A 26267-nucleotide genomic window follows, 5' to 3' on the forward strand; every position below is an offset into this window, starting at 1 on the left:
TCTGCCAGTTCCCACGTTAGCAGCTAACACTAAGTCTGCCAGTTCCCACATTAGCAGCTAACACTAAGTCTGCCAGTTCCCACGTTAGCAGCTAACACTAAGTCTGCCAGTTCCCACATTAGCAGCTAACACTAAGTCTCCCAGTTCCCACGTTAGCAGCTAACACTAAGTCTGCCAGTTCCCACGTTAGCAGCTAACACTAAGTCTGCCAGTTCCCACGTTAGCAGCTAACACTAAGTCTGCCAGTTCCCACGTTAGCAGCTAACACTAAGTCTGCCAGTTCCCACGTTAGCAGCTAACACTAAGTCTGCCAGTTCCCACATTAGCAGCTAACACTAAGTCTGCCAGTTCCCACATTAGCAGCTAACACTAAGTCTGCCAGTTCCCAAGTTAGCAGCTAACACTAAGTCTGCCAGTTCCCACATTAGCAGCTAACACTAAGTCTGCCAGTTCCCACGTTAGCAGCTAACACTAAGTCTGCCAGTTCCCACGTTAGCAGCTAACACTAAGTCTGCCGGTTCCCACATTAGCAGCTAACACTAAGTCTGCCGGTTCCCACATTAGCAGCTAACACTAAGTCTGCCAGTTCCCACGTTAGCAGCTAACACTAAGTCTGCCAGTTCCCACATTAGCAGCTAACACTAAGTCTGCCAGTTCCCACGTTAGCAGCTAACACTAAGTCTGCCAGTTCCCACATTAGCAGCTAACACTAAGTCTGCCAGTTCCCACGTTAGCAGCTAACACTAAGTCTGCCAGTTCCCACGTTAGCAGCTAACACTAAGTCTGCCAGTTCCCACGTTAGCAGCTAACACTAAGTCTACCAGTTCCCACGTTAGCAGCTAACACTAAGTCTACCAGTTCCCACGTTAGCAGCTAACACTAAGTCTGCCGGTTCCCACGTTAGCAGCTAACACTAAGTCTACGGGTTCCACCTTCACAGTTAATGCTAAGATCAATCTTGAAAATCTTGAAAACTTGTTTCTATGGAAACATGGCTATAGTTTCTAAGACTAAACTTTCTAAGATGGCTGATTAATCTGCTAAAATGATCAATACATCAGAATCAATGGTTCTGATTGGCTGATTTGAAAATGTATGTAAAAATTATTTTCAGAAACAGAAAAAGGAGTTCAGGTGAAAGGCATCGCCACAAACTTGGTGTGTTTTGTATTAAACGTTTGGCTATCAGTTAACAAAACCCACATGATGGAGGTCTGATACATGTGAAAGAAAACGTGATTGGTTGTCTGATCGGGATAACTTACCTCTGGGTAGGACCACTCCGGAGAGAAGTCGGTGATGGTGGCTAGGCGAGTGGAGGAGGCGGGCAGCGGGTGAGGGAATGGGAGGAAGGAGGAGGAAGGTGAGGGCTGTGGCGGTACCACGTAGCGGACTCCTGTGGGGAACACAGCCGGGTTTGGAGCCGCCACGGCCGCTGTCGTGCAGGAAGGGGTGGGGCCAGTGGCGGGATTGGTCTCTTCGGTGATGAGGTCAGAGATTAGGTCAGGAAACTGGCTGTCGAAAGAGACATCAAGCTCCTCCCCTCCACGTTCACAAGGCTCCGCCTCCTCCGCAGAGCGAGTGTCCATGCGTACGTCCTCTGTGTCGTAGTCCGGTCTCGTCTCCTCCTTCACGTGGACGGGGGGCGTTGCCAGAGGAGCTGTATCCATGGAAACAGGCCCCAAGTCTGTTTTGTCGTTAGTAAACAGAGACTGATGGGTGATGTCAGCAGAGGACGTGGATTCAGGGACAGACAGGACCAACGACTGCTGTCCGTCAGCCTGTCGTTGTGTCTGATTGGCTATCTGGGAGGGCTGAGCCGCTGGGTTGGGGCAAACTATGAGAAGGGAGGCGGAGTCTGTCTGTTGTCGAGGAGACGAGGTGGATGGAGCATGGCTCGTCTAAAGGAGGAGTAGAAAAGATTAAAATGTTGGCGGAAGGATACAGACACAGAAAATAGTCCTAAAAAAAATCATCAGACTCACCTGAAGCAGAGCCAGCTTTGTGGGCGGAGCCCTGCCTTCATCATCATCATCTTCAACTCTCCTGTCCTTTACCTCTTTCACACCTCCCCCTGACTCATCCCTCCCTCCCTCTGACTCTCCCAGAGCTCCCAGCTCCAGGCAGAGGGGGAGGATGGGGGGGGCCACAGAGGAGGTGGGGGATAAGGAGAGAGCGAGGGAGGGGGGGAGGGTGGAGGAAGGTGGTGAAGAGGAGGAGGGGGAGGTGGACAGGGTCATGGCAGAATCTCTCCTGTCCATCTCCGAGGAGGACAGGGAGGAGAAGGAGGAGGGGGGGGAGACAGAGGAGGGCGGGGTGGAAGTGGGAGACAGGGAGAGAGCGAGGGAGGGGTGAGAGAAAGGGGAGGAGGTTCTGATAATGGTGGGAGTTGGGGTGGAAGTCAGAGGAGGACCACCATATGTCTGTCCTTGTTTGGGGGAGTTGAGGAAGGAGTCCGGGTCAAAGGCTGGAGGGAGGGATGGGGGAGGTGGAGGGGGAGAGGGGGAGGAGGGAGGTGATGGAGGGGAGGCAGCAGCAGGAGGAGGCGGGGGAGTCTGGAGGGAGGTGTTAGAGGAAGAGGAGGGGGTGAGGAGCAGACCCCCGATGACGGGGGAGGGCAGGAGGGTGAGGGAGAGGGTGGTTATCCCAGGAGCCTGGACAGGGGGAGTTGGGGAGGGGGAGGAGGATGGAGGGGAGGGGGAGACAGCTTTCCCTGCAGGGGGAGGGAGAGTGGGGGAGAGCAGCAGCTGTCCGAAGCTCCGCCTCCGCCCCGCCTCCTCAGCTCTGGCCCCACCTCCTCTCCCTCCCTGACCCCCTCCTGGGATGGCAGTGGTTGCCATGACAATGACCGCATTCTGGGGCAAAGCCACCGTGGCTAGGTTGCCATGGTGATCGCTGTAAAAACTGTTGCCATGGTTGCTCATGGCGATGGCGGCCGGGTGGGGCTGAGGGGGTGATGACGCCAAGCTGTGGACAAGAGAGAGGACAAGGTCACGTGACATCACAGTGACATCACAGCAGTGTCACGTGACATCACACTGCAGTCTGAGACTTACGTGGAGGACGGGCTGGGAGAGGAGGCGGGGCTGCTCTGAGCCTGCAGGTGAGGCAGCTTGGCGTCTCCTCCCGCTCCGCCCTTGCCCCCCTCCCCCAGCTCGGACAGCGGGGAGGGGGCGGGTCTACAGGAGGAGGAGGGGGGCAGCTTGGGGGAGATGATGCGGTGTTTGGTGCTGTTGCAGCGGTGAGGAATGTTCACTCCTGACGACACTGCAGACACAAACAGCGGTTAGGTTCGCTCCCACAGGATGCCGCTGTGACGTCATGATGATGTCATGATGATGTCATGGTCTTACCCTGGGTGGTGTTACAGAGGCAGGTGTGTGTGCGGGGCTGTGGTTTGGTTCTCTGTCGGTCCAGGATGTGCTGAACCAACTCCTCAATGCTGAAGTCACCTGACCCCACAGAGCACTTCATACTGTGGACTGACACACACACACACACACACACACACACACACACACACCGTCACGCTACAACACACACGTTTCTGATGTAACAACAGATCGGCTTCTGTCCTACACATGGGCTTGAGCTGGCTCAGCAGGTCGTCCCGGCTCCACCTCACGCTGTCATGGCGGTCGGACACGGCACACAGCAGCGGACTGCATTTCCCAGAATCCTCCAGCGACGGCACGTTCAGGTAGTGGACCAGCACGATGTCTGGGTTCTGTCACAGAGACACAACGGGAGGACATGTCTGCTGGTGTTGGACCTGGATCCCAGACCAGGGCCAACACCTGGACTCAGGCCCAGAATCAGATCCAGCTCAGACCCTCACACACTGTTAAAAACGTCCACCTCGTTCTGGACTCAACCCCAGGACCAAAGGTTGGAAGGTGAGCGTCCAACCAGGAGCAGGGATTCTGAGCTCCGTCTCTTCGGAGGATGGACAGCGTGAGTGTGTGACTGAGTGTGTGTTAATGAGCTTGTCAGCTGACCTGCAGCAGCCAATAGCATCGTCTGTGGAATGTTGGCACGATGGCGGAATGGACGTAGCACCCGTAGAGGCACTGGAACAGGAGAAACACGGTTACAGCTCCCTGATACACGTATGTCAACAAGAACATGCCAGGAAAAGTGCCACAGACACACCTCCGTGCCCTGGACCTTCAGCTTCATGTGGTCCTCTCTCGTCGTTTTTCCATCCTTCCTTTTCTTCCAGCAGTATCCGTCCTTCCTGTACTTCACCTTCTTTCTGTTGTACAGGATGATGCTGCCGTTCTTCGGCCTGGAAGAAGAAGCGAGAGGCGTCAGAACACACTGGTCCCTGAGCGCGGTCTGGCAGGCGCATGCTGAGGGTGTACCTGGTTTTCAGGGTGCAGGAGAGCCACTCGTCATGTCTGTCGAAGGATACCAGGTAGGAGGCGATCTCCTGGAAAGACACGGAGACGCTTTCAGACGCGGTTATCTGAGAGTAATCAGATTACTGTCATAATTTGATCCGACACGTCTCCGTCATAGAAGGTATATAAAAGATGGGCGGAGCCTCCACGACGTCACCTGTGGGTTTCTGAAGAGCATGAGAAGCTCGTTGGGAGGTTCCTACCATCACAATCTTGGTAGCGTCACGTGTGTCGTTAGGCAAAGAGGTGGAGCTGAGAGGGGGACTGTGAAGGTGGGGGTGGATGATTGACAACCATCTAACTCTGAGCTGCCTGTAGCTAAGAGCTAACCGAGCTAACCCCGAGAAACGGTAGCTAACCAGCTAACAGAGGTAGACGGGCTAAAGCTAAGACGCGCTGTTAGCCGGCTAAAAACCACTGTTGTGCTACACTCTCCCTTCTTTCCATAGATACTGGATACCTGTCAATCAAAAGGACACGCCCCTAATTATGCAGAATTTCAAGATTAAATAACATCCAAACGAATGAGTGAGAAAAAAATCCACCCTCCTCACAGTTGTCATGAAGGTAAACTTGACCGTTTAATCCTAAAATAGATTTTTGTACCAGGATTTAAACGTGTTTATTTCTACTGTGAAGGTGGTCTTTTTAACATGGAGTCTATGGGGATTTGTTCTGGAGCCCCTAGTGGACGAGGGGGGAACTGCAGTTTTTAAAGCTTCCACACAGGCTTCACATTTTACAGGCGCTTCTGAAATACTAGAACAATCCAGTGTTTCCCAGATTCCCAGCCAGGAACGCCGTGATGGAAAAGAGCGTTTCATCCAGCGTTCCCAGCCAGGAACGCCGTGATGGAAAAGAGCGTTTCATCCAGCGTTCCCAGCCAGGAACGCCGTGATGGAAACAAGCGTTTCATCACAGCGTTCCCAGCCAGGAACGCCGTGATGGAAACAAGCGTTTCATCCAGCGTTCCCAGCCAGGAACGCCGTGATGGAAACAAGCGTTTCATCCAGCGTTCCCAGCCAGGAACGCCGTGATGGAAACAAGCGTTTCATCCAGCGTTCCCAGCCAGGAACGCCGTGATGGAAACAAGCGTTTCATCCAGCGTTCCCAGCCAGGAACGCCGTGATGGAAACAAGCGTTTCATCCAGCGTTCCCAGCCAGGAACGCCGTGATGGAAACAAGCCGTGATGGAAACAAGCGTTTCATCCAGCGTTCCCAGCCAGGAACGCCGTGATGGAAACAAGCGTTTCATCCAGCGTTCCCAGCCAGGAACGCCGTGATGGAAACAAGCGTTTCATCCAGCGTTCCCAGCCAGGAACGCCGTGATGGAAACAAGCGTTTCATCCAGCGTTCCCAGCCAGGAACGCCGTGATGGAAACAAGCGTTTCATCCAGCGTTCCCAGTCAGGAACGCCGTGATGGAAACAAGCGTTTCATCCAGCGTTCCCAGCCAGGAACGCCGTGATGGAAACAATCGTTTCATCCAGTGTTCCCAGCCAGGAACGCCGTGATGGAAACAAGCGTTTCATCACAGCGTTCCCAGCCAGGAACGCCGTGATGGAAACAAGCGTTTCATCCAGCGTTCCCAGCCAGGAACGCTGTGATGGAAACAAGCGTTTCATCCAGCGTTCCCAGCCAGGAACGCCGTGATGGAAACAAGCGTTTCATCCAGCGTTCCCAGCCAGGAACGCCGTGATGGAAACAAGCGTTTCATCCAGCGGAGTCGCTCTAAATGTTCCTAAAGTTCACATCTCAGATACGTGGTGATGTTAATAAAACCTACAACGAATACTGGATCCACTTAAAGCCGCAGTGCGACTCAAAAACTCCTACAATGACATAGATTCAGGTTGATCAGCTGTGCGCGTTGCCGTGACGATTGTGATGCTATGGGCGTAACACGGAGGAGGAGGAATCCTCCATCTGCTCGTCCCTGGAGCGAGATGCTTCCATCTCCACCTGCTGAGAGAATCTAGAAAACTCATCTTTCTGTCCGATTCCAGCTGGCTGACGTGTTTACTGACACGTGCACGCTGTCGTGTGTGTGTGCGTGCTGACTGCTGTGGACGCAGAAAGCAGCTGTGACGTGTCGTCATGGAAACCAGATAAACAGCATCAGAGTGTTTCCTGTTGGATAAAATGTGAACTGTTCTAGAGGAAATGTCACTTGAAATGACCGCGTTGGATTTATTTCAACGTACATCCGTGCTGGTGACATCACTTCCTGTTGTGGAACGTGGCAACAACTGTTAGCATTAGCTGCTAATGTGAGTGCCGCGGTCGTAGGATTAGCTGCTAATGTGAGTGCCGCTGTCTTAGCATTAGCTGCTAATATGAGTGCCGCGGTCGTAGCATTAGCTGCTAATATGAGTGCCGCGGTCGTAGCATTAGCTGCTAATATGAGAGCAGCTAATGCTACGACTAATGTGAGTGCCGCTGTCTTAGCGTTAGCTACTAATGTGAGTGCCGCGGTCGTAGCATTAGCTGCTAATGTGAGTGCCGCTGTCTTAGCGTTAGCTGCTAATATGAGTGCCGCTGTCGTAGCATTAGCTGCTAATATGAGTGCCGCGGTCGTAGCATTAGCTGCTAATATGAGTGCCGCGGTCGTAGCATTAGCTGCTAATGTGAGTGCCGCTGTCTTAGCGTTAGCTGCTAATATGAGTGCCGCTGTCGTAGCATTAGCTGCTAATATGAGTGCCGCGGTCGTAGCATTAGCTGCTAATATGAGTGCCGCGGTCGTAGCATTAGCTGCTAATATGAGTGTCGCGGTCGTAGCATTAGCTGCTAATATGAGTGCTGCGGTCTTAGCATTAGCTGCTAAAATGAGTGCTGCGGTCGTAGCGTTAGCTGCTAATGTGAGTGCCGCGGTCGTAGCATTAGCTGCTAATGTGAGAGCAGCTAATGCTACGACTAATGTGAGTGCCGCTGTCTTAGCGTTAGCTGCTAATATGAGTGCCGCGGTCGTAGCATTAGCTGCTAATATGAGTGTCGCGGTCGTAGCATTAGCTGCTAATGTGAGAGCAGCTAATGCTACGACTAATGTGAGTGCCGCTGTCTTAGCGTTAGCTGCTAATATGAGTGCCGCGGTCGTAGCGTTAGCTGCTAATATGAGTGCCGCTGTCGTAGCATTAGCTGCTAATATGAGTGCCGCGGTCGTAGCATTAGCTGCTAATATGAGTGCTCTCTAGCCAATCAGAACGCTTCCACCAGGCTGACCAGGAAAACTCTAGCCAATCAGAGCGCTTCCATCAGGCTCATCAGGAAAACTCTAGCCAATCAGAGCGCTTCCATCAGGCTCATCAGGAAAACTCTAGCCAATCAGAGCGCTTCCACCAGGCTGATCAGAAAAACTCTAGCCAATCAGAGCGCTTCCATCAGGCTGATCAGGAAAACTCTAGCCAATCAGAGCGCTTCCACCAGGCTGATCAGGAAAACTCTAGCCAATCAGAGCGCTTCCACCAGGCTGATCGGGGAAACTCTAGCCAATCAGAGCGCTTCCACCAGGCTGATCGGGAAAACTCTAGCCAATCAGAGCGCTTCCACCAGGCTGATCAGGAAAACTCTAGCCAATCAGAGCGCTTCCACCAGGCTGATCAGGGAAACTCTAGCCAATCAGAGCGCTTCCACCAGGCTCATCAGGAAAACTCTAGCCAATCAGAGCGCTTCCACCAGGCTGACCAGGGAAACTCTAGCCAATCAGAGTGCTTCCACCAGGCTGATCAGGAAAACTCTAGCCAATCAGAGCGCTTCCACCAGGCTGATCAGGGAAACTCTAGCCAATCAGAGCGCTTCCACCAGGCTCATCAGGAAAACTCTAGCCAATCAGAGCGCTTCCACCAGGCTGATCAGGAAAACTCTAGCCAATCAGAGCGCTTCCACCAGGCTCATCAGGAAAACTCTAGCCAATCAGAGCGCTTCCACAAGGCTCATCAGGAAAACTCTAGCCAATCAGAGCGCTTCCACCAGGCTGACCAGGGAAACTCTAGCCAATCAGAGTGCTTCCACCAGGCTGATCAGGGAAACTCTAGCCAATCAGAGCGCTTCCACCAGGCAACGCATTGTCTGAGATCTGAACTTAAAGAATATTTAGAGCGACTAGAAACAGTTTCATCAGGACATTTAACAAGTTTAACGTTTTTCTGTCCTGTGTTTTTTTTACCCACTCCAGCATTCCGGCTCTGAATCTGGGAAACACTGGATTCTTCTGGTACTTCAGAAACGAAGAATAATAAATGTGTCGGATCAGATTATTATAGATTTTGACTGTCAAATAAATGCACTGTTTTTTCATGAAAAACTCTTTAATATTCTAGAAAAATATGGATTTGTACTCAACAGCTTTTGGACGTATTGTTAATGTCATATTATTAATAATGCAGCAGGTTAGTGTCCCTCCAGCTGCAGGCAGAGGCACCTCTGGCCCCCTCTGGTGGCGGCCCTGGATCTGTTCAGTAATTCTGCCCCACAGCATGTTTGTGAGAGCAAATATATCAACAGTCTAGGAGGGGTCGGTCCTTACAGCCATCTTTAACTACAAATACTTCATTAAACTGCAGTTGAATGTTAATATAATACTAATATGTTACATAACTATAAAGTTATGTAATTCAGGTAACAGCTAAAAAATCTGCTATAATAACACTGACCTAAATTAAAGTTTAGATTAGATGAGGTCCGAGGACAGAAAGATGACTGAGCTGAAGAAACCCACAGTCAGTGTGACACCTGAACGCATCATTCTGAGCGGCTGGTGTGTGTGTTACCTCGTTAGTGTTCCACCTGAGCCGCTCGCTGGGCAGACTGGACGAGCGAGGAAGACACTCCAGCAGCTTGTTGGGAACAAACACCTTCCTCTGACCTTTATTCTCTGAAAACACACACACACTTACTGGTCAGCACTGGTCCAACTGGTCCAACTGGTCCAACTGGTTCTGATAGAAACACTGCTCGGCTCCCGAGTCAGTCACAAACATATGAACCCACAAGAACAGGGGACACGAACTGACCGGTCCTACACGGACGGGCCCATGTCAGACCAGTCCATGCAAGTAGCACTGGTCCATGTAGGACAGACCTGTCCATGTAGGACAGACCTGTCCATGAAGGACGGACCTGAACATGAAGGATGGACCTGTACATGTAGGACGGACCTGTCCATGTAGGACGGACCTGTCCATGCAAGTAGCACTGGTCCATGTAGGACAGACCTGTCCATGTAGGACAGACCTGTCCATGAAGGACGGACCTGAACATGAAGGATGGACCTGTACATGTAGGACGGACCTGTCCATGTAGGACGGACCTGTCCATGCAAGTAGCACTGGTCCATGTAGGACAGACCTGTCCATGAAGGACGGACCTGTCCATGAAGGACGGACCTGTACATGTAGGACAGACCTGTCCATGTAGGACGGACCTGTCCATGCAGGACGGACCTGTCCATGCAAGTAGCACTGGTCCATGTAGGACAGACCTGTACATGTAGGACGGACCTGTCCATGAAGGACGGACCTGTCCATGTAGGACGGACCTGTCCATGCAAGTAGCACTGGTCCATGCAGGACAGACCTGTCCATGAAGGACGGACCTGTACATGTAGGACGGACCTGTCCATGTAGGACGGACCTGTCCATGCAGGACGGACCTGTCCATGCAGGACGGACCTGAACATGAAGGACGGACCTGTACATGAAGGACGGACCTGTCCATGAAGGACGGACCTGTACATGAAGGACGGACCTGTCCATGTAGGACGGACCTGTCCATGCAGGACGGACCTGTCCATGTAGGACGGACCTGTCCATGCAGGACGGACCTGAACATGAAGGACGGACCTGTACATGAAGGACGGACCTGTCCATGTAGGACGGACTTGTCCATGTAGGACGGACCTACCCATGAAGGATGGATCGGTCCACATAGAACAAGTCTGCATATGTAGGACTGGTTCATACAGGACCTGTCCATGTACCAATCCACCAATGCAGGTAGGACTGGACTCGCAGGTGGGACCTGTCCATATACGTAGAACCAGTCCATGTAGAACTGATCCATGTAGAACTGATCCATGTAGAACCAGTCCATGTAGAACCAGTCCATGTAGAACCAGTCCATGTAGAACCGATCCATGTAGAACCGAGCCATGTAGAACTGAGCCATGTAGAACTGATCCATGTAGAACCAGTCCATGTATAACTGATCCATGTAGAACCAGTCCATGTAGAACCAGTCCATGTAGAACTGATCCATGTAGAACCGATCCATGTAGAACCAGTCCATGTAGAACTGAGCCATGTAGAACTGATCCATGTAGAACCAGTCCATGTATAACTGATCCATGTAGAACCAGTCCATGTATAACTGATCCATGTAGAACCAGTCCATGTAGAACTGATCCATGTAGGCTCGGTTTCAAGCACAACAACCAGACAGAAATATATATGGACAAAGATTAAATAAAAAACACTTGTAACATTTTGTTAGGGCAGGTAGGAACCACCAGGAACGCTGCCAACAACATGCAGTTACCATGGCAACCCAGAGAAATCTAGTGATGTCAGAGTGGTGGGTGGGACTAACCTGTCTCCGTGGAAACCATCTCCTTGTTGCTCATGGTGACAGGTCCATGCAGGATGAGTCTCACACAGCGCACGGCCACCTGCACTGCCCCGCTGCACGCACAAACACACACACACACACTCCTTCACCAACTCCTAGTTGCCTAGCAACAGCCAAATTTGCAGCCACTTTACATGGAGTGTCTGTAAATGACGCTGTACACTCCTTTTATATAACACGAACAGCTTTAACTGAGTTTCATACATTTAAACACAGAACCTGAAGGCTAGCTTAAATGTTTATCAACCCTCCGAGCTCCAGAAATCAGCAGTAAACACAAACTCAGAAGTAGGTGAAAATAAAGACAGCTTTGATTATCTGACATGTACTCTGCTTTATTGTTGTAGTTCTACTGCTAACAGGTTCAGATTTTATCCATCCACCTACACACATGCATACATGCCCTCCTCCAGGAGGCCGGCCTCAGACCGCGGACTCGCCTGGCTGCTACGCCCCCTTTTAGTGCCTTAACTTCGGCTGTGGGACCTCCGCGGCTCCCGGCCTGCTAAAGCTAACAACGGGTAGCTTCCGAGCCTCGTTTCATTATTTACAGCATCTAACAGGACAGCGGCGGGTTTTCCCTCCACACATTCTCAGTGTCAGACTACAACAAGATAACAAGCAGCAGAAAAATGGGCAAAGTTTGGTCTGGAAGAAGTTCGCCCAGCCGGCTAGCGGTGGCTCCCAGCTCCATACGAGCGGTGATCAAACTGCTCCGAGCTGCGGGCTGAAGCCGCGGGTTAAAGCGTGCTAACCCGCACCAGCCAGCCGCTGGTAGTGCTAGAGACCCGCGTTAAACGAGGCGGTGAAAACACGAGCGGACCGAGCGCGGGGCTCTGCCAGGTAGAATCAGACTGTTAAAGCTCCTTTACCTTCCGCCTTCACCACAGCCGCCATATTATCCTGCTCTGACGTCACCGCGTAGCAACGGCGGAGGAGGGAGGGCGCGAGCGTTGGGTTAACTCAGGTGGAGGTGGCGGATCATCTCAGGTAGCAGTAATGTAGACATATGATGGCGATAGTCCCACAGATGACCTGCCTACGGAGACCGCCGCGTGACGTGTACGTGGAGAAGCTGAGCTGCACACATGACGCGTGGATTACGTCTCCTCCCTCCAACGTATGGATAACTCTCATCCTGAGCAATGATGCAGATATTTAATCTCTTGTATCTATGGATGTGCTGTCCAGAGTGGATGTTTGTCTGATGCAGCACTTGGCAGAAATAAACAGATTCTTACAAACATCTGGTTCTTTCCTGAAGTCGCATCTTAACTTGAAGCTCATCTGACGTTCAGAGAAAGTTCTCAGCTGAAGGACACAACCAGACATGAAGGTCTCATAAGGGCCAAGTGCTTTACTAAAGTAAAAACAAGTCAAAGGTGCAAGTCTGGACGCCCTGCTGCTTCAAAACACTCGTTGCAGTTTCACAGTCATCCAGTAGGGGGCAGTGTTGCAGACATATCCGGGGCCTGGAAGCGTGGGTCCAGAACTGCAGGTCTGAATCTGCAGGTCTCCAGATTCTCCTTTGGGATTAAGGCTTTCCTGAATGTGCTGGTATTTTATCTTCTGCAGCTGCTTTAGCTCAGAGTGAGACTAGTGTGAAAAACAAATAACAGAAAAATTTATTGTATTAATTAAAATGAATTAAAATTTAACATTTCCAGCTATCTATGAAAACGTTTAATTGTTGTACATGTGTTGCATTTCAAACTGTTGATTAAAGTTATGATAAAATAGCTGAATTTACACTTTCCACCAAAAACCCAGTTATTTTATTTTGAAGGTTAGGGAAGTAGAAGGTCATGTATACTTCAACCAAAACAAAGGGCCGAGTTTTTTATTATGATCCTTAGTCTTAGTCCTCCTAACACGACGTTCCTCCTCCTAACACGACGTTCCTCCTCCTAACACGACGTTCCTCCTCCTAACACGACATTCCTCCTCCTAACACCACGTTCCTCCTCCTAACATGGACGTCCCTCCTCCTAACACGACGTTCCTCCTCCTAACACGACGTTCCTCCTCCTAACATGGACGTTCCTCCTCCTAACATGGACGTCCCTCCTCCTAACACGACGTTCCTCCTCCTAACATGGACGTTCCTCCTCCTAACATGGACGTCCCTCCTCCTAACACGACGTTCCTCCTCCTAACACGACGTTCCTCCTCCTAACACGACGTTCCTCCTCCTAACACGATGTTCCTCCTCCTAATGCGACGTTCCTCCTCCTAACACGACGTTCCTCCTCCTAACACGACGTTCCTCCTAACACGATGTTCCTCCTCCTAACACGATGTTCCTCCTCCTAACATGGACGTTCCTCCTCCTAACACGACGTTCCTCCTCCTAACACGACGTTCCTCCTTCTAACACGGACGTTCCTCCTCCTAACACGACGTTCCTCCTCCTAACACGACGTTCCTCCTAACACAACGTTCCTCCTCCTAACACGACGTTCCTCCTCCTAACATGGACGTTCCTCCTCCTAACACGACGTTCCTCCTCCTAACACGACGTTCCTCCTCCTAACACGACGTTCCTCCTCCTAACACGACGTTCCTCCTCCTAACATGGACGTTCCTCCTCCTAACACGGACGTTCCTCCTCCTAACACGACGTTCCTCCTCCTAACACGACGTTCCTCCTCCTAACACGACGTTCCTCCTCCTAACATGGACGTTCCTCCTCCTAACACGACGTTCCTCCTCCTAACATGGACGTTCCTCCTCCTGACACGACGTTCCTCCTCCTAACACGACGTTCCTCCTCCTAACACGACGTTCCTCCTAACACGACGTTCCTCCTAACACGACGTTCCTCCTCCTAACACGACGTCCCTCCTCCTAACACGACGTTCCTCCTCCTAACATGGACGTTCCTCCTCCTAACACGACGTTCCTCCTCCTAACATGGACGTTCCTCCTCCTAACACGACGTTCCTCCTCGTAACACGACGTTCCTCCTCCTAACACGACGTTCCTCCTCCTAACACGACGTTCCTCCTCCTAACACGACGTTCCTCCTCCTAACGCGACGTTCCTCCTCCTAACACGACGTTCCTCCTCCTAACACGACGGTCCTCCTGACACGACAGTCCTCCTCCTAACACGACGTTCCTCCTCCTAACATGGACGTTCCTCCTCCTAACATGGACGTCCCTCCTCCTAACACGACGTTCCTCCTCCTAACACGACGTTCCTCCTCCTAACATGGACGTTCCTCCTCCTAACATGGACGTCCCTCCTCCTAACACGACGTTCCTCCTCCTAACACGACGTTCCTCCTCCTAACACGACGTTCCTCCTCCTAACATGGACGTTCCTCCTCCTAACATGGACGTCCCTCCTCCTAACACGACGTTCCTCCTCCTAACACGACGTTCCTCCTCCTAAGACGACGTTCCTCCTCCTAACATGGACGTCCCTCCTCCTAACACGACGTTCCTCCTCCTAACACGACGTTCCTCCTCCTAAGACGACGTTCCTCCTCCTAACATGGACGTCCCTCCTCCTAACACGACGTTCCTCCTCCTAACACGACGTTCCTCCTCCTAACACGACGTTCCTCCTCCTAACATGGACGTTCCTCCTCCTAACATGGACGTCCCTCCTCCTAACACGAAGTTCCTCCTCCTAACACGAAGTTCCTCCTCCTAACATGGACGTCCCTCCTCCTAACATGACGTTCCTCCTCCTAACACGACGTTCCTCCTCCTAACACGACGTTCCTCCTCCTAACATGGACGTCCCTCCTCCTAACACGACGTTCCTCCTCCTAACACGAAGTTCCTCCTCCTAACATGGACGTTCCTCCTCCTAACACGACGTTCCTCCTCCTAACACGACGTTCCTCCTCCTAACACGAAGTTCCTCCTCCTAACTTGGACATCACGTCAGGTGTGTGTGTATGTGTTATGTTGACTTGATGCAGACCAGACAGAAAAGAAGTAAATATCTTTAACGTGTCCATCAGATGAGCTGCTATTGTGAGGTAATTGTGATGTAATTGTGAGGTAATTGTGAGGTAATTGTGAGGTAATCAAAAGGAAAACAATCCCCCAAACAAAAGCCAAACGTTTCTTTTCAGATCTTCAGTCACGTTTCACACTAACACACTTCGTCCAGAATGTGGTGCTCGGTGGTAAAATAAAACATGAAGGAAGTTTAGTGGAGATTAATTATTATTAATATTATTATTTCTTTTTTATTATTAATTCTATTAATTATTATTATAGTTTTTTTCTTTATTATTATTTCTATTAATTATTATTATTATGTTTTTTTCTTTTTTTATCATTATTTCTATTATTATTTCTTTAATATTATTATTATTATTATTGTTTTTTTCTTTTATTAATTATTATTTCTATTATTAATTATCATTATTATTATTATTATTTCTTTATTATAATTATTATTATTGTTGTTTTTTTCTTTTATTTATTATTATTTCTATTACTATTTCTTTATTATTTTTATTATTATTGTTTTTTTCTTTTATTTATTATTATTTCTATTACTATTTCTTTATTATTTTTATTATTATTGTTTTTTTCTTTTATTAATTATTATTTCTATTATTAATTATCATTATTATTATTATTATTTCTTTATTATAATTATTATTATTGTTTTTTTCTTTATTATTATTTCTATTAATTATTATTATTATGTTTTTTTCTTTTTTTATCATTATTTCTATTATTTCTTTATTATTATTATTATTGTTTTTTTCTTTTATTAATTATTATTTCTATTATTAATTATCATTATTATTATTATTATTTCTTTATCATAATTATTATTATTGTTTTTTTCTTTTATTTATTATTTTTTCTATTATTAATTATCATTATAATTATTATTAGTTTTTTTTTATGCTTTTCTTTTTGTGACCTTTTCTTTATGACTGTTTTATTAGTTTTATCTGCTTTTACCACGTGACCACATGTTTTTATAGATGTTGTAAACTCGGCGCTTTGCTGAACTTTGGTGTTTATAAAATGCTGGAGTTGGATTTTGAAACAGAAACTTATGTGATCTGACTACAACCATCTTTTTAAAGCTAAATGACCTGCTGGTCATTATAACTGTTCCTGATTAATCTTTTTAATAAAGAACAGAAGACATGTCCTCAGACGGTGAAACCTGGAACTGTGGGCATTCCCAGCTTGTCCACAGTTATCCGTCTGGTAGAGCCGTGGACGTTTTCTGTGGAAAGTTAAGGGCGTGGCACTACCTTGGTGTCATTTATCAGTGGCTGTACAGGATCTTAAACGTGGATTTTAATGTCTTATTTACGTTTAAACAGTTAAATTTGGTGGCAGGACAAAAGAAGAGGACTAACTTGTTGGACGCTTTGTTAAAACAGTGTTTGTGGTTTCAGTACGACTGACTTTTAACAGGTTGGTTGTCTGAAGTCGACGTGGCGTACAGTAACGTCCACCACAACCTCGCTAATGTATTTATATTTTAACATGATTTCCTCACAGTTTGTCAGAATTATGAGGTAAAAACTTGTTTCTAATGTAAACTAATATTTCTTAGGCCTGTTTATTTATTTCTCCTCGTATCTCCACAAGCTTGTATTTCTGACACATTTAATTCTTTTATGTAACGAAGCCATTAAATGGGTTTTTAAAACTCTTAAATATAATGTACGAACTAAAGCAGATTCTTTACAGATTCATCTTGAGCCAAAACAAACAGAATAAAACTTTATTTGTCATTATAACAAGTACAACGGTCTGAAGTAGAAAAATGTACCCTCCACCCTTCCCAAAGTGAACCAAAGCTGCTGCTTGTGAACAGAAAGAGGCTCAGAGTCGAGTAGAGAAAATATCGGAGGTTTATTTGTATAAAAGTGGAGCGGGTCGTCCAGCAGGGAGCTCAGAACCACATTTCATCATTTTACAGCAAAACCAGGAGTTCATCTGAGACCAAGAAAGGAACGGTCTTCTGTTCGGAGCTCGGGAAGAGAAATCCTTCATGTGACTTTATGGCTGTTTACATAAACCCACACCGCACCGTAAAACTGGTTCGGACCCTACAAACCTCCACCAGCTAGGCTTGGATTTCCAGTCGCCTATGGAAACATTTCATGTTTCAGAAAGCAGCTGCTGGTGTGAATAAATCCACTCCAGAGCAAACAAGCCACACACGAGCTAACGGAGGGGTTTACAGGAATTCAGCTGAACATTCTTCATCCGTTTAGCAGATCCTCTTCATCAATACGTTTAATCTGTCACCACAAACCAGAGTTCTGCTCCACGAGCCCACAAACAGCAGAATCACCCTGAAAGTCGACGGCAGCTGGACGACCAAGAGGAAGGAGGGTTAAGACTTCATCTGACAGCATATTCATTCATAATCAATAACCAATATGTAATCAGTGATCAGCTTCGTAACAGTGAAGAAAGTAAAAAACAAGGTTACAGAGGGAAGAAGAAACCAGTTCAGACTCCACAGGAACAGTTTGTGTGTGTGTGTTCACGTCTTTCTGTGTTTGTGGGGACAGGCTAGACTTACACACCTCATTGTGGGGATGTTGGGAGGGGTCCTGATGGTGTGTGTGTGTGTGTGTGTGAGTGTGTGTGTGAGAGAGAGAGAGGTATATCTGAGGGTCCAGACTCGGTTTAAGGATTCAGGTTGGATCTGGATCTCGTTCAAGCTGACAAGGACAAACATCATAGGTCAGGGTTCCCAGAAAGACAGAAAGACCTGTATTTGTGATTGTGTGTGTGTGTGTGTGTGTGTGTGTGTGTGTGTGTGTGTGTGTGTGTGTGTGTGTATGGTGGGCGAGGTCACAAAGGCAACGCCCTCCCCCACACCACCATGTGACGGCTCGGCTCCAGAGGTCAGAGGTCATCACATGCCCTGCCGGATGCTCTGGATGATCTGGAAGATGGCTGCAAGACACAAACAGAAGTCATATTATATGTAAACAACATGCAAACAACATGTAAACGATATGTGAACAACATGTAAACGATATGTAAACAACATGTAAACGACATGTAAACAGCATGTAAACGATATGTAAACGATATGTAAACGATATGTAAACAGCATGTAAACGACATGTAAACAGCATGTAAACGATATGTAAACAGCATGTAAACGACATGTAAACAGCATGTAAACGAATGTAAACAGCATGTAAACGACATGTAAACAGCATGTAAACGATATGTAAACAACGTGTAAACGATATGTAAACAACATGTAAACGAGATGTAAACAACATGTCAACGATATGTAAACATGTAAACGAGATGTAAACAACATGTAAACGACATGTAAACAGCATGTAAACGACATATAAATGACATGTAAACGATATGTAAACAACATGTAAACGATATGTAAGCAACATGTAAACGATATGTAAGCAACATGTAAACGATGTGTAAACAACATGTAACCGACATGTAAACAGCATGTAAACGATATGTAAACAACATGTAAACGACATGTAAACAGCATGTAAACGATATGTAAACAACGTGTAAACGATATGTAAAAAGCATGTAAACAATATGTAAACAACGTGTAAACAGCATGTAAACGATATGTAAACAACATGTAAACGATATGTAAACAACATGTAAACAGCATGTAAACGATATGTAAACAACATGTAAACGATATGTAAGCAACATGTAAACGATATGTAAGCAACATGTAAACGATGTGTAAACAACATGTAACCGACATGTAAACAGCATGTAAACGATATGTAAACAACATGTAAACGACATGTAAACAGCATGTAAACGATATGTAAACAACGTGTAAACGATATGTAAAAAGCATGTAAACAATATGTAAACAACGTGTAAACAGCATGTAAACGATATGTAAACAACATGTAAACGATATGTAAACAACATGTAAACGACATGTAAACAGCATGTAAACGATATGTAAACGACATGTAAACAGCATGTAAACGATATGTAAACAACGTTTAAACGATATGTAAACAGCATGTAAACGACATGTAAACAGCATGTAAACGACATGTAAACAGCATGTAAACGATATGTAAACAACGTGTAAACGATATGTAAACAACATGTAAACGAGATGTAAACAACATGTCAACGATATGTAAACATGTAAACGAGATGTAAACAACATGTAAACGACATGTAAACAGCATGTAAACGACATAAATGACATGTAAACGATGTGTAAACAACATGTAAACGATATGTAAACGATATGTAAAAAACATGTAAACGATATGTAAACAACATTTAAACGATATGTAAGCAACATGTAAACGATATGTAAACAACATGTAAACAACATGTAAACAGCATGTAAACGATATGTAAACAACGTGTAAACGACATGTAAACAGCATGTAAACGATATGTAAACAACATGTAAACGATATGTAAACAACATGTAAACGACATGTAAACAGCATGTAAACGATATGTAAACGACATGTAAACAGCATGTAAACGATATGTAAACAACGTGTAAACGATATGTAAACAGCATGTAAACGATATGTAAACAACATGTAAACGACATGTAAACAGCATGTAAACGATATGTAAACAACGTGTAAACGATATGTAAAAAGCATGTAAACAATATGTAAACAACGTGTAAACGATATGTAAAAAGCATGTAAACGATATGTAAACAACGTGTAAACGATATGTAAAAAGCATGTAAACAACATGTAAACAACGTGTGTATATGCTAGTCTCATGTAAATGATATGTAAACGATATGCCAGTGTCATGTAAACAACACGTAAACGATATGCCGGTGTCATGTAAACAACATGTAAACGATAAAACTGTGTCATGTAAACAACATGTAAACAATATGTAAACAACACGTAAACGATATGCCGGTGTCATGTAAACAACATGTAAACGATATGCCGGTGTCATGTAAACAACATGTAAATGATATACCGGTGTCATGTAAACAACACATAAACGATATGCCGGTGTCTTGTAAACAACACGTAAACGATATGCCGGTGTCATGTAAACAACACGTAAACGATATGCCGGTGTCATGTAAACAACACGTAAACGATATGCCGGTGTCATGTAAACAACATGTAAACGATATGCCGGTGTCATGTAAACAACATGTAAACAATATGCCGGTGTCATGTCAACAATATGTAAACTACATGTAAACGATAAACCTGTGTCATGTAAACAACATGTAAACAATATGTAAACAACACGTAAACAATATGCCGGTGTCATGTAAACAACATGTAAACGATATGCCGGTGTCATGTAAACAACATGTAAACGATATGCCGGTGTCATGTCAACAATATGTAAACTACATGTAAACAATATGCCAGTGTCATGTAAACAACACGTAAACGATATGCCAGTGTCATGTAAACAACATGTAAACAACACGTAAACGATATGCAGGTGAAAACTGGTGAGCAGGCAGAAAACAGTATTTTTATCTCTTACTAAACATTTGTATCTCTGCTTCAGTGTATGTTGGTATGAATAAGATATTTCTAATTAGGTGTTTTGTTTATACGCTGCAACCTGCTAGAACGTCTCTAATTGTAGGCAGACTTCTCGTTGAGTCTGATCACGTCCTACAGGGACAGTTATCTGAGGAAGAGTATTTCTTTATGCTCAGCGTCACCGACGTTATAAAGAAAACTCCCGTTGGTGTTGGAGAACCTGCTCCGACCTGACAGCACGTCCACCATGTGTCATACGATCAACATGAAGACTGTTGTTCAGATACAAGATCGATTGTTTAGAAAAACAGTAACGCTCAAACAAATAATCATGATGAAACAACCAAGAGGGTCTGATCACCCGTTCCTGACGTAGATATCTGTGGAGTAATCCAAGAAAAGGCCACGTTCAAGAAAAGGCCACGTTCAAGAAAAGGCCACGTTCAAGAAAAGGCCAAGTTCAAGAAAAGGCCACGTTCAAGAAAAGGCCACGTTCAAGAAAAGGCTACGTTCAAGAAAAGGCCACGTTCAAGAAAAGGCCACGTTCAAGAAAAGGCCACGTTCAAGAAAAGGCCACGTTCAAGAAAAAGCCACGTTCAAGAAAAGGCCACGTTCAAGAAAAGGCCACGTTCAAGAAAAGGCCAAGTTCAAGAAAAGGCCAAGTTCAAGAAAAGGCCACGTTCAAGAAAAGGCCAAGTTCAAGAAAAGGCCAAGTTCAAGAAAAGGCCAAGTTCAAGAAAAGGCCACGTTCAAGAAAAGGCCACGTTCAAGAAAAGGCCACGTTCAAGAAAAAGCCACGTCCAAGAAAAGGCCACGTCCAAGAAAAGGCCACGTTCAAGAAAAGGCCACGTTCAAGAAAAGGCCACGTTCAAGAAAAGGCCACGTTCAAGAAAAGGCCAAGTTCAAGAAAAGGCCAAGTTCAAGAAAAGGCCACGTTCAAGAAGAGGCCACGTTCAAGAAGAGGCCACGTTCAAGAAAAGGTCAAGTTCAAGAAAAGGCCACGTTCAAGAAAAGGCCACGTTCAAGAAGAGGCCACGTTCAAGAAGAGGCCACGTTCAAGAAGAGGCCACGTTCAAGAAGAGGCCACGTTCAAGAAAAGGCCAAGTTCAAGAAAAGGCCACGTTCAAGAAAAGGCCACGTTCAAGAAGAGGCCACGTTCAAGAAAAGGCCACGTTCAAGAAAAGGCCACGTTCAAGAAAAGGCCACGTTCAAGAAGAGGCCACGTTCAAGAAAAGGCCAAGTTCAAGAAAAGGCCAAGTTCAAGAAAAGGCCACGTTCAAGAAGAGGCCACGTTCAAGAAGAGGCCACGTTCAAGAAAAGGCCAAGTTCAAGAAAAGGCCACGTTCAAGAAAAGGCCACGTTCAAGAAGAGGCCACGTTCAAGAAGAGGCCACGTTCAAGAAGAGGCCACGTTCAAGAAAAGGCCAAGTTCAAGAAAAGGCCACGTTCAAGAAAAGGCCACGTTCAAGAAAAGGCCACGTTCAAGAAGAGGCCACTCTCAAGAAAAGGCCACGTTCAAGAAAAGGCCACGTTCAAGAAAAGGCCACGTTCAAGAAGAGGCCACGTTCAAGAAAAGGCCACGTTCAAGAAAAGGCCACGTTCAAGAAAAGGCCAAGTTCAAGAAAAGGCCACGTTCAAGAAAAGGCCACGTTCAAGAAGAGGCCACGTTCAAGAAGAGGCCACGTTCAAGAAAAGGCCACGTTCCAGAAGAGGCCACGGCGTGTCTGAGCCGTCCTTCAGTCTGCAGCTAGAGGAGGAACTCAGGGTTAGTAGAAGAAAACCTGCCAGCGAGCAGGTTAGCTTCGCCGAGTCAGTAACTGACACTAAACCCGCTTTCTGGATCGGGGTCCAGGTCTGCACCGGCGTTAACTGCATGTCAGTGAACGCATCGCTGCATTAACGCTACAGCTGTACGAATCAGCATCATCAGCTGCATCTACATGGACACGTCGTCTGTCCGACTCCAGCTGACATGTTGCATGACGGAGATTTAATACGATGGTAGTGTGGGACCGTCTCTTTCAGTGTGGGAAATACCGATGAAGGGTCTCTGAAATCCACTTCTAGACGGTCTGTGCTGGTTCTGGCCCTCTGACCTGGCTGGCAGAGTCGGCTGGTTTAGCCTCATCATCCCGACCAGAGATGCTTTCAGGTCAGAATGACTTTTTAGTCTCTGATAACCAGCTTGTCTTCAGCAGCCAGGACTTCGGTTTGGTGGGTCGTAGTGATTTTGGGTGGGCCATAACTGAACGTGTTAATGTCGTTTACATGAAAACACGCTAACTACCGTTTAAATACCCAAACTGAACTTTTCCTCTTTCTGTGGGTTGTGAAGACTGCGGGCTGGAGGACAGAGGTTTACTGGTAGAGCAGCAGCCCTGCAGGTTGTGCTTTAAAGGAACAAAATTAATCTGGAAGACATGTTAGATCCAGTTCCCACCTTGTCAACAAGGTCTAGCTGCAGTTTTTCAGCTTTCTGTAAAATCACAACAGTCCGATGAGACCGAGTAAATAAACACAAAGACAAAAAGCTGCAGTCGAGGTAGAAGACAAACATACTTCTCCTCTAAATACAGTATGTAATGAGTCTAAACCTCTACGGACCGGTCCAGCTCAGACCCGGTTTGATTCAGTATCTTTAGAGGTCGGATCGGTACCTGGAGGAAGAACTGACCTGATCCACAAACCACGAAGACGAACAGCGCCAGCAGCCACGGGCCCACCGGAGACTTCTCCTCGTTGACCGGTCGCTGGAGAGACAGGAAGAAAGATTTCTGAGCTTCGGTTCCATCTGGTTCATACCGGGTGGTTCTGGTCTACAGGACAGACACACGACGTCTAGGACATCCTACGGGGACATGCGGTCCCGTCTCTGCTGAGGTGCTTGACTCTAGCTGAAACTTCCAGAAGTCAGTTCATTAAATTAGCATAAAGTGGCTAAGCTACACAAAAACTCCCTAATTTGATCCTCAGGACAAAAATGTCCAAATGAAAACGATTAGAAACGATGTTCTGATGCCACATTTGTCTCCACATGAAGAAACGTTCATCAGACCGCACGCCTTTTTTCATCTTTCAGCTTTTTATGAGAATTAGGTATTCTGTGGAGTTAGTTAAAAGAGTTAACAACCCTTTTATTATTATTTACTTGTGTTTATTCCAGGATGAAGTTGGTTTAAACTCTTTCATTCATATTTTTACAGCAGGTTTGAAAAGGTGACTTTCGTGCCCTCGAACATTGATTAAAATCAGTGTTTGTGCATATCAGTGACCCATCCCTGGACCTTATAAGCAACAATAAACACAGATCCACTCAAATATATTTATTTTTTCCATAACAAACAGGAGCTCTGTAACAAACTGGCCTTTAAAATATTAAAAACTACCATTTGCTCTGTATCTTTCAGACTGAAGCCTTTTAAAAGGCAGACTGAGAAAATGTTCATATATATACATATATAATAGTTTTACTAGAGTTTTTAATTCATTTCATGATGAAATGTAAATTTATTTAAGGATCGTTTACGGGTGAATAACACGGGAAGGTTTTTAGAGAATCATGTGACCACCAGGGGGCACTAAAAGGGATTTATTTACACATGCGGTGAACTTGTTTCTGATCATAAAAGTGTTTAGACTTGGATTAGAAACTCATTTCACACACACACACACACACACACACACACACACTGAATCCTGGTACCCCTTGGTTTTCTTACAGCTCCATAATATTAATGACAAAAATACCAGGATTAACAGCAAATAAAAAAGTCAAACATCACTATTTTTCCACCAAATGAAGAGCTGACGTTAAAGAATGACGATTTTAAAGTGTAAATTAAAATATGTACTTTTAATGGAAGTCAAAGGGACACGAAGGTCATCAGTGGAAGAACTGGATACTACATAAATACTGACGTCAAATTTATCTGTGACGTATCCAAGACGCTCATCTAAGGCCTTTATTTTAAATTTTATTTAAATAATAAAATGGACTTGGATTTAAATGGTTAAAAGTCTTAAAGTTATTAAATGTTTGATAGTTTTGAGCGATTTATACAGAGAAAAATACAGACGTATGACGATTTGATAGCAGTTTTGTGTGAACGTACGTTTTTACCATGACAGTGCCAGAAGTTTCTGACCGTACAAAACGCTTTAACACAACGCTTCAACGTTTTAACATAAGGTGTCAAACCACTTCCAAAGACTACTTACTGTATGGAAAATGAGTCGGTTTTACATTCTTTTATTTGTTATATGAATGAGGCAGTAAGTCACTATTCACGCTGGATTTAAAGGGTTAGAAATGGTGAAATGTTTGGTAGTTTGGAGCAGGACAGAAGTTATTTATATGGGGAATAAAAGCAGAAACAATGATGTATGACTAGTTCATAGCAGTGATTGTGTGTGGACACTTTTGGCCACCAGAGGGCGCCAAATTCTTCAGCCGAGCAGAAAAGTCGTGATAGAAAAAGACACTGGATTTAAAAATAAATCATTCAACAGTTAAACGATCACAAAGACAAAAAATAATAATTTAAAAATGAATAAAAGAGGCGGCACGAGAGTTACCTGAAGCATGAATTTTAAATGAGAATTAAGCTCCACTACATGACATTTATCACCGATAGAGACGTGAATCTGAGACAAACTGGAGCATAATTATATTAACCCCCTCAGTCCTGTGGCTTCTCACTGAGGGGGGTTGCCAGGTCCGCTAACACACCGGTGTGTGTGTTCGTGTGTGTGTGCTCTCACTGAGCTGTTACAGCTGACAGCAGCGTGCACCAACAGCTGCAAACTGCCTCCAGAAGGCTGAATGTAACGCTGCTGGCTGGACAAACAGCTGCGTTATGAGCTCCGTCCATTACTCCTCCATCATGCTAACAGCGGGTCATGCAACACGTTAACCTCCTAAACCATCACAATGTGTGAAAACCTGCGTTACACGGACCGTCAACGTCTCTGGTACCGTTAGCAGCTTTGCTGAGACACGTTTATGTAAAGAGTCTTCTTCTCCACCAGGCAGACGTCTCTATTTATCAGTTAAATTAAAAATAAATAAAGCCATTATGAGGTTTAGCACAACAATGCGGCTCGCTGCAGAAGCTAACAGCTAGCTGCTAGCTACATCGTTCCTTCTGGATCCGCACCTCGCGTCCTGACCCCGCTAACAGCGCGCGCTTTGCGGGTCCAAAAGAACACCTGCGCACACACGCAAACGTCGGCGGACAGTACCGATGTCTTCTGGACGTGTCCCCGCTGTGTGATCGTCTTGCTGTGCCGCTCGTTCGCCACTTTCATCCGCTGCACCGCCGACATCTTTCGGGTTTAATAGCTGGTCCGGACCAGAGGGACGGAGGGGCCGGGTACCACCGAGTCACGCGGAGGAGAAGAAAGAGCTTGCACTGAAACCGGAGAAAACGTCCCGCGACAGGAGAATCTCTGTGAGCTGGGTTTGTTTCCGTGTTGCTGGGCACGTAACGTCCAAGGAGCGCTAGCCTTTAGCTGATAGCTGAGACTGAAGCGGCTCCCCAGTCACGTGACAAGGACCGGCCGATTCAAAATGGCTCCCTGCTGCCCTCCAGTGGCGGGAAAATGAGCTTTCTGGGTTTTATGCTAGGAATGCCAATAAGTAAATAAATAAGTAAATAAATACATTTATTTAATCAATAAATACAATAAATAAAACAAACAAACAAATAAAAGAACAAGAACCAGTCCAAATTCCATGAAAAGCTGTTTATAGACTATTCAATTTTCC

General features: G+C 46.1%; 2 protein-coding genes across 2 annotated transcripts in view; both read right to left on the reverse strand.

Moving 5' to 3' along the window:
• Positions 1–11873, reverse strand: part of camta2 (calmodulin binding transcription activator 2) — a 58016-nt gene extending 46143 nt beyond the window's left edge. Inside the window, exons 1-11 of the mRNA XM_041985967.1 lie at positions 11407–11873; positions 10985–11076; positions 9169–9272; positions 4365–4432; positions 4153–4288; positions 3999–4070; positions 3580–3727; positions 3354–3482; positions 3057–3267; positions 1986–2967; positions 1266–1901 (exon numbers count right to left, since the gene is read on the reverse strand). Coding sequence (XP_041841901.1) covers positions 1266–1901; positions 1986–2967; positions 3057–3267; positions 3354–3482; positions 3580–3727; positions 3999–4070; positions 4153–4288; positions 4365–4432; positions 9169–9272; positions 10985–11076; positions 11407–11420 — 2592 coding nt within the window. The 5' untranslated portion in view covers positions 11421–11873. The remainder of the gene's footprint in view (positions 1–1265; positions 1902–1985; positions 2968–3056; positions 3268–3353; positions 3483–3579; positions 3728–3998; positions 4071–4152; positions 4289–4364; positions 4433–9168; positions 9273–10984; positions 11077–11406) is intronic.
• Positions 11874–16856: 4983 nt separating this feature from the next.
• On the reverse strand, positions 16857–26006 carry zgc:85858 (uncharacterized protein LOC405879 homolog). Its single transcript, XM_041985966.1, has 3 exons — positions 25742–26006; positions 23175–23250; positions 16857–17934 (listed from the first exon to the last, which is right to left on the reverse strand). The coding sequence occupies exons 1-3, from the start codon at positions 25823–25825 to the stop codon at positions 17894–17896; spliced, it is 201 nt and encodes a 66-aa protein (XP_041841900.1). The 5' UTR covers positions 25826–26006; the 3' UTR covers positions 16857–17893.
• Positions 26007–26267: the final 261 nt, after the last annotated feature.

This window comes from Melanotaenia boesemani, chromosome 5 (genome assembly GCF_017639745.1).
Source record: "Melanotaenia boesemani isolate fMelBoe1 chromosome 5, fMelBoe1.pri, whole genome shotgun sequence".
Taxonomy (NCBI): Eukaryota; Metazoa; Chordata; class Actinopteri; order Atheriniformes; family Melanotaeniidae; genus Melanotaenia; species Melanotaenia boesemani.